The 9,310-nt window shown below is 44.8% G+C and overlaps 1 protein-coding gene across 1 annotated transcript; it reads right to left on the reverse strand.

The window, feature by feature from the left end:
• Nucleotides 1-795: 795 nt before the first annotated feature.
• Nucleotides 796-2,643, reverse strand: LOC118791466 (H/ACA ribonucleoprotein complex subunit 2-like protein). The gene is made up of 4 exons (XM_036548835.1): nucleotides 2,361-2,643; nucleotides 1,942-2,011; nucleotides 1,663-1,768; nucleotides 796-1,479 (listed from the first exon to the last, which is right to left on the reverse strand). Exons 1-4 carry the CDS (start codon nucleotides 2,512-2,514, stop codon nucleotides 1,354-1,356), a joined length of 456 nt encoding a protein of 151 aa, XP_036404728.1. The 5' UTR covers nucleotides 2,515-2,643; the 3' UTR covers nucleotides 796-1,353.
• Between the last annotated feature and the right edge of the window lie 6,667 nt (nucleotides 2,644-9,310).

Here is a 9,310-nt window from a genome sequence, read left to right on the forward strand (position 1 = left end):
CACAGAAGTTGCCAGCAAACACTTATCTAGGACCAGTTTTGTTCTTGAGCTGATAATTGTTAAGGTTTGAACAGCAGATGGAGAACCTGGTCCTAGTTCAGCACTTACAGATAACTTTTGCCTCAAGCACAGTTCAGAGTCAGGCTATCCATGGCTCTGGGACAATTACTCTTCTGCTGCCACCCTGTGGTCAGAATGGGGAACTTCGCCTAAATGTTTAACAGTGCAAACACTCCCAAATTTTTGTCTCATGTATTGTACATTTCACAGTCAAAACTAATGTCAGCCAGAACTCTTTTTAATTATTGCAAAGCTGTAGCTTAAAACAAAATAACTCATCCTAAGCCACTGTTTTCGAAAATATAAAATCAAATTCCCTCAGGGATTTAGAAAAGTGTAAAACTTTGCCTTTTTAACAAAAGGGCTTGAATGACTGCAAACAGCAGATGCTGGAACCTAACACACATCAGTCTTTTTCCAGAGTTTTATAGCAAACCACATCTCAGTGGAGTTCATAGGTTTACATTAAGGGAATTACACAACTTGTGTACAAACAGAGCTGTTTTTAATTGGGTTCAATTCACAACAGCGATGCTAGAGCTCAACAGTCTTCAGATTTTGGTGTAGCACGGCATAATTTGCACTCTTACAGCAAAACAATTTTTGACAAACCAAAGACAAACCTTTGAGAAATGAACAAAGCAACGAAAAACAAAACCAGTAGAGAGAGACTGCTCGGTTATTAAAAGTTCACAGTACTCAGGTGATGAAATGATCTATTCCCAAAAAAGGCTCAGTGTGTATTTTAATGTCACCACAAGTCAGTCTGTCTCCAACTTTCACACGTTCAAGTAAGGGTTGTTGTTTCTGGTCATTTGTGCATTATGAACTCAACAGCTGGAGGAATGAAGAAAATGCTGCACATTTTACCACAAGTAATGTTTGTCACAGCTTTGTGTTCATTTAACTGAATCACATCCCTGTTGTTCCTGTGAGCGCTGTCAAAGGGCACGCGGCGATTCCATGCACTGTAATATCAGCATCTTCAAGGCACAAACACATGCTCGTTTCACCGGAAGGGACAGACATTTTCCCCCGCTCATCTCCATTGGTCCCTACAGGGAGGTGGTGCAAGCCTCTAGCTGACCCATGTCTTCAATGGGGCATGGAGACCAGGTGAAGAGAGGTCTTTGCGGGTCATTGCAGTCCAGGAAATGGCACACCATGACTACGTCTTATTCTTGTTCTTATTCTCTGGAAGAGTATGCGTCAAAGGTTTGTTGAGCATGGGTTTCTATGTAAATGTCCACACCCTGTTGATGTGGGTCTGTCCGTGGCCGCTCGTGACCGCGCTCAGATCGGTTTGGGCAGGGCCGTCACCTCCTCCAAGCACTCGTTGTAGGCTTCCTGGTACTCCTCGTGGGGTTTGATCATGATGACGCAGGTGGGACGTTTAGAGCCAGCTGAGGAGCCAAGGTCCTGCAGGGAACACATTCCGGATTCAGAACACCCCAGAAAAATTATGAACTAGTGCGAGCCACCATTTGGCCAAGGCAATTTTAACTCGTCTAAAAGAGACGGTCAATTAGGCAAAGTTAGCAAGACTATGTCATAATTAAAGATTCATCTGCATTCATCTACAACAATAGGGAATGGGCTCACCACTTTGGATGGAATGTAGGCATAGGGCAGATTCCTGTCTTCACACATGATTGGCAGGTGACAGTACACGTCAATAGGCAGGGTGTCTCCTGCCAGCACCACAATCCTAGTCAACAACACAGCGTCATACGTACAAATATTAAGTTTCATACACAACATAGCGTGCTGCCAGTGCTGGAGACACGTGGCAAGTGCCGAGTTTGTTCTCACACTTGCACACTGAAACCTGACGATCCGTGCACCATTGATCATGAGGAAGCGAATTCAACTCCATCATACCCAGTTTCCCCTTTGTTGATGAATTTCTGCACTTCTTTCACTCCGCGGCGGATCTGCTTCAGCTTAGAAGCTAGGGAAGAAACAAAATGTAACGTCACATTTCTCCAAAACAGCTATAAATGTAGCTAGGAAGCTAACTTCAGTAGTTAATTTCAGCGGAGCACACTAGCATAGCTGGCTATAGCTACAAAGCTTACTACAACTTATACTTGCGTATCTAGATGACAGTGAGAGACATTTCGTGGTTACTTTGACTCTACCTACAAAGCAACTGACACAGTAAAAAGCTGCGGTCATATATTGAAACTGTTGACATTAGCTAGCTAACTAGTACATATATCTCAGAGAAAACGAATACGCATTTTAAGTCAAACTGTTCGCCACTACTTTGAGACATGCATCGGGGTGCAGTAGGCCACCTTTTTTGACACATTTGTAGAGTTTCTTGCTGAGTTTCCGTGAGGCGAGAGGCTGGGCGATGGGGTTAATATTGGCGATGAGCTCCTGGTATGACTTCTCCGTCCCTGTGGTTTCCTCCTCCGTTGCTCCGTTCTCCTTCTTTGTTTTCGTCATTATTTTACTTGTCTCTTTCTTCCTTTACTGTGTAGTTAAAGTGCATGTACTCTCGGCTGTGCAAAATTATCAGAAAGGTTAACTGGGCAACGCACACTACCCGCACACGAGCACATGTGCTCAACGAGTTGGCAGAAAACAATGGCGTCACTTCCTCTTCCTGTTTTAAACTGTGTAGTGGGGTCGTCATGCTGAGTAAAAATTTGCGAAAATATAATGATGCTAATGCGTTTTACATTATTATTATTATTATTATTATTATTATTATTAGTAGTAGTAGTATTATTATTATCTGCGAGCCCGGTATCAATATGTGTCATTCATTGGGATCATAACCTTTTCACAGACCCAATTTGTGACAGTGATGTTGCTATAGAGAGTTTGTGGCAGGGCACTTCCACCTCACTCTGACATCCAGCCCTTTAGTGATATGTAAGTGTTGCTGTGCTGTGGAGTGCGAGACCAGTGTTTGCTTTCCAGCTCATTGTCAACCTCAGGCACCCAATGCTAATGACAGTGGTGGTAGCAGTGCAAGAGATGGAGTGATTAGCTAGCTATACAACTATAGTATAGTTGGAATAAATTAACACAATAGTAGTACTAAACTAGTACTAATGTAAAATCAGATTCCTTACAGCATGTGGCCCCAGAACCGCAAGGGATAGTCTAGTACTGGTCTAAACGCTTCATTATTATCAGACCTAAAAGGCCAGTGGGGCACCCTTCTCTACTAACTAGTGTCATACTAACATAGTTGTTATCAACACAGTGGCAATTAGGGGAGTTTTTATGAGTCCATGGAGTTACTAGTAGATAAAAACAAGCTATACTGCATCAAGCAGAGGTTCAGGAAGGAATGTGTGAAATGTAGTTTGAACCTACATTGATACTTTGAACTTAGATTCATACAGCCTGGTCTGACAGACAATAGACTAATGATTTCTTCCAGAGTTTCTTACCAAGGCTAAAAATGTGGATATATGTTGGTTGGGATAATGGTAAAGAAGGATCATTTAAAGCTATCCATAATCTAATAAAAGCCATCAATGCACTGATGTTCTGTGTATTATTTAACTAGATACACTGTAGCAATATTGTAAGCTGTAGATCCTTTATACCTATGCTGCATTTTCCAGTGGCCAGGGTAGGGTAAATTCCCTCCCTAGTCAAAAGTGAGAGGGGCCTCAACGTTAAGGTATGAATAAGTTAACACATAGCTTATGTGCTCTGCACTTAAAGTTGTTTATCTGTATTTTTCCAAGCAAAGTCTCAGAGCATCAATTAAAAATCCGTTGATGCACAAGGCAAATTGATGCTCACCTGAGAAATGAACGAACAAGCGAGGCAGAAATGAAATTTTTCAACACCATCCCCAGAGCAGATGTCTACAGCTGATAAAGGGGAATGCGGTAATGCTGAAGGATAGATTAACTAGACTCTTGACACACCCTCCAACAGCTGGAGAGAGAATCGTATCACCATGCTCGCAATGCATACTGATTTTACACCATTTTATGTAAGTCCTGACAGAAATCCACCTGGTTATCTTTAAATTATTCTATTCAAGTGACTGCAGGAGCAGGTACTTCAGCTCTGGCATGAACACCCTTGGGGGAGGAGCAGGATGAAGGAAGCTGGGTTTGTATTGAAGTGGTCCATTGATGCATGCCTCCTCCCAGAGGATATGGAGCCACGCGAGGAAGGAGAAGCAACTGTGAACATACCTCCATGCCACTAGGGACAGACCGTTGTATTCCCAGTACAGATTCATGGTGCTGTTTGGTAGCCATACACTGTGCTACACTGGGAGCAGAACAGGGCTGGGTAAGGTTTGCATTTTATTGCATTTTTAAAAAGTGAATCACACAGCTCGCGCGTTACACATGGCCAGTTTTGAAATATGGATGCTGGCAGAAAGCAATCACTCAAAGGGTAGAACAACAGGATTTGACCCTGCACTCTCTGGGTCAAAAGTCCAGTTCTCTAAACTAGACTTTTGGCCACTGCCAATTCATTGTCATTGGTTATTTTCTGTGGCACACTGAAGACCAACCTTTTCAGACCTTGTAGCATAACTCACCTTTCCTTATTTGTGTATTGTGACATTAGACTATGTTGTAGCCTTACTAGAGACTAGGTTATCCTGCTTTTATGTATCAAAAGCACTTAAGTATGTACATACTAGTTATCACAACACTGTATAAGGTGCTGATGCAAGTTCCAGCATGGTCTTTTGTGTCCTATATGTACCTACGTCATCTGTACTCACTCTTGTTGGTCAGGATAAAGGCATTTGCAATGCAATGCAAAAACTCTGCCCTACCACTAACACAAACAAACTTTTGCAATGCTGTCAGAGCAGAGCACCATACACAGTAGAAGCTGATCCCACTCCTGCATCGGGCCTCCTGTTTTTCCATGAGCTACCGACTGTTCAGTGACCTTAAGTTGCCAAATTGGGGGGTAAATGCATGTAGAGTTAATCCTGATCATAATTTGTGCAAAACCAAGACTGTTGACCTTTTATAGTTAGGTTATAGCTGTCCTGTGTCTATGCTGCGGAGTGTCGTAATCACCCAGCACAAACACCACCCCCCCATCCCCCCATGGCACATGGAACCACTGCCTGTACTGTGGAAGTCACGTCCACCCCTCTGGGGAGAGATGGCCCCTCGCTCCCTGTATTCCTGCTCACCAGCATGCGCATTTATCAGCGGGGAACTGAAAAGGCCATTATCTTCTATGTGCAGGGGTGCAAAATGCATCTCATTTAGCCCTCATGAGTACAAGCATAAAATAGAGTTTGCCAAATTCAGCAGAGAGCAGCGTCCTAGGCTGAAGACGAAGACAAAGCTGAAGTCCTGGCACAGAATGGAAGACACAGCGGCAGCAACAGCCAGGTGTCTGGAGTGAGTCTGACCAGCAGCGAGAGCGACTGAAGGCGACCACACAACGGAGCAGCGTGACAGGAACGAGGGAGGAAGGAAACGTGCCAAGCGCCAGCGCTGGTTTGAGAGCAACACGAAAGGAAGGAGGGGTCTGAGGAACACAAGAAAGAAATGGTATCAAAGAGAGAGCTGACAGAATTGAGCCACGACAAATCCCTGTGGATTTGTGCAGAACGGGAGGGGAGACGGAGAGGTCAGCACAGTTTGTTTTATAACACATAATTAGTCCGCGCAAGAGACTCTAGTTTCTATGCAATGTGTTCACTGTACAAAAAAAAATATATTCCACCCACTCACTATGCTCACACATCCATATCCACGGTTTTATGATTTACCTTCCACTGTTGCTGAGAAGACAGTGTCATGGCTGAGTCGAATAGTTCCAGTATCGTATAACATAAAAATTTGAAAGCTATATCATAAATGTCAGACATTTTTACCAGAAAATTGAGAGAAATAAAGCCAGACAATGCTGTACATCTGGAGCAGGTGAGCCAAGCATTGTAGTGTAGTAATTATGATGCATGCCCAAGCATATCCCCAATCATCAGTAAAGTGATGATTTAGTCTGTAAATACAGCTCCCATTGAAAAGATTATATAATTTATTACATATGACTGATTTTGTAGTTAAAGGTACATTTTCCCTTTGAAGGCTCTGCTTTTATGTGTTTTTGACATTTCTGACAGTACCTTTCAATTCATACTGTCCCTCTGAAGACTGAATTAAATTGAATTAAATTTTTGCTCTCCAACAATATGACCATTCCACATGGCTCTTCCTGGGGTTGGTGTAGCCTTCAGCACCATGATGTACCATGTACATTCCACCCTTAAAGCACACCAGAATGCAGTGTTCTGCAGCTATCTCTCCCTGGGGCTTTGGGGCATTCCCAGTCAGCCTAAGCTGTTCCCCTCAATTCTAATGGTATGCATGTGCTCTCAGCCTTAGCTCGTACCCTCAGGTTGCTTCCAGGTCTGAGTAATTATCAGCACCAGCAGAAGTCACTGAGGGGAGTCTGAGGACCAGAGAGCAGAGGAGGGATGAATATACATCCCCAGACGCCTTGCAGAAAAGCAATGAAGCCACAGGATTTGGTGGAATGAAGCACACTGGATCATCTAGTGACTTGTATTGATTGCAGTTAATGCACATGGTAAGGCAGCAGAAGAGGAGGAAGATCACAAAGATGGAGAAAGAGAGAGAGAGAGAGAGAGAGAGAAAAAAAGGAGTGAAAACCACATTTATCATTGTCATTAAGCTAAAGAGAAGCTGTATTAATGAGCTAACAGATGGAGAGGCGTGGAAGAGAATGACAAGGGGAGTGGAAAGAAAGGGGGAGAGCGAAACAGAGAGGAAAAAGGGACCTTGTCATACTGCAACAAGGAAAGTGCCTTAATGAGTTAAAAGGAGTGGTGATGGAGCAGATGCATGCAGCAGTGTGTGTGAAGAGAGAGCAGGAATAAAGGAAATTTCAGAGAGTAAGGAGGCTTGGGGAGAGGAGCATGGATGAAGCCTCCTTCGGATGTGCTAATGACAATCGATACTGTGTGGATGCCGATGGAGGCAGCGGGGGTAGAAGAGTTATCTCTCCTCTCCTCATTTTCTCTACCTGTTCAGTCTGTCCCCCCCCCCCAACACTCCCCGAGCCTTTCCTAAGAACTCCATTCCCTCCACACACACACACATATATACATGCACACACTCTCTATCTTTCTTTGTACAATGGTGCTATCAGCACTGTTCTCCTTTTGACCAGTAATACAGTAATGCTATGGATCTCGGTCTTTCTCCCCTCTTTCTTAAGCTCCCTAATGTTTTATTCAGCCTTCAGGGCGCATTGTTACTGAGGTCTCATCATTCCCAGTGCCCCTGCACGTGTGCACAAAGCCAGGCCTCTTACACTGATCACATCTGATTTACTTTGATCTTACTTGATGCATGCAGTCTCTGAGTACCTGAATGTGTTCGCTTTGTATATAAAGTTGCGGTTGTGTAGATTTTTGTTAACAAATGTGTGTGTATGTGGGCATGTGTATCTGCATGTGATTTAACTGCTCTCAGTGGCTTCCCAGCCATAGCAACATGCATATTTCATAATCTTTTTGCAGTTCTATTTGCGATACGGGGCAAGAGGTGGAACACAGAGGCTCCTTAATCATACAGGTAGAGGGATACAGGATCGGTGAGAGAAAGAGAGGCAAAGAGAGTGGCGAAAGGGAGAGAGAAATAGAGAGAGCGAGGGAGAGAGATCCCATACCTCCTACACACACGACTCTCCCTGGGTCAGATCTATCACACACTGTAATGGATGACAGGGCATGCAATAACGTGTGCACATGTGCATGTCAGCTTGTATACGAGAGCGTATAGATTATTTGTGGGCGCTGGCTTCTATGACAAAGAGCCGTGTCTTCTGTAATGTGCTGTACATCCTCTAAGATCCATTCATGTTTTGACGCGTGTGGGGAGCTATGGGAAACAGAAGGGGATCAGCCCAGAGAGGAGCCAGCGGAAGAGTGATTGCTCATGTATCGCTGACCTCCACCGCATGACTCACGGAGCCCAAGGACGTATCTTGACATAGACATGATGGCACGTCTATATTCTACTCTCTGCAGCCATGTGCATGAGCCTTCAGCATGTCATCTCCATGGACGGCTACGATCCCTCATCCCGTTAACCCCGCCCTCCCTGGCACCGGTACCGCCCTGAACGAGCGTGGCCCAGGCTTCGCCGCAGTAACCATCGCACGACAGCGAGTGATGCCAGGAGACAGGAGATCAGTAAGCGGATTAAAAAACCCAGGATTATTAAATTTCCAATGATAAAAAATTACAATAAGGAATAAATCCCAGAAATCTTCCTCTGTGTCTCTGCAAATGGAGAGCACCAAAAATTGCTCAAAAATCCTTAAATGATCCTAAAGTCCCCCCTCCCCTTAACTCCCTTGTGATTGGCATGGATACAAGGGATGCTCTGTTCCCTATTCAGCTGGACCCTGCGCAGTGTCCTATGGGTGCAAAGAGTTTTGGTTACCTGATGGTCACTGGATGAGACCGTGCAAGGGAAGGAGAGATGAGGCCGTAGGATACTGAGGACCAGACAGAGAGGACAGAGAGAGGGGAAGTAAAGGGATATTCCATTTGTAAGCACAAGCTAATGAGAGGAGCGAAGTAAGAGCCTTCATCAGCACTGTCAAAAGAGACATTAGATGCTTCATGTTCAGGAAATTTGGGTGCTACACGAGGAACTTAGCATGCCCCTGCGAAATGTATTTAAACGCCATTGGAAAGAACACATTGAAGAAGAAACATTTCAATTTCCTTCAGGCGGGTGAGAGAAAACAGACTGGGAAGCGGATACATGGATTGTGACATTTCAATTTTCTGCCAAAGTTATGTTTGTTACGGTGAGCAGCGCCACCAATGCCGTGAGATGATTAATAAGGAGAATTTGTGAGGTGTAGCGGTAAACAAGTACAACATACGTTGGGGGGGTGTTTTTTTTTTGGGGGGGGGGGGGGGGGGGGGGGGTATGAGGAGCGGAGGGACTGGGATCATTGAATCCCAGGCAAACCGGGCAGGAAGGGAGGATGGTGACACGGAGGATAATGGAGAAAGATTGAATGAGACAGACAGCCCGGCGGGGAAGGGGTGTCAGTATTGCCACCTGGGGCCCGGCTGATGGATCGCGTCGAAAATGAGACAGGAAAGTCACTGAGGAGGAGCCGTGATTGAGGTCCCCAGCATTGGCCGCGCGTGTCCACAGGGGCAGCGCTTCCAACCAGTAAAGGGTATCTCCCTTCCGCAGTCAGTGCATTGCATTGCCAGAGAGATTTACTCTTT

This window comes from Megalops cyprinoides, chromosome 16 (genome assembly GCF_013368585.1).
Source record: "Megalops cyprinoides isolate fMegCyp1 chromosome 16, fMegCyp1.pri, whole genome shotgun sequence".
Classification (NCBI taxonomy): Eukaryota; Metazoa; Chordata; class Actinopteri; order Elopiformes; family Megalopidae; genus Megalops; species Megalops cyprinoides.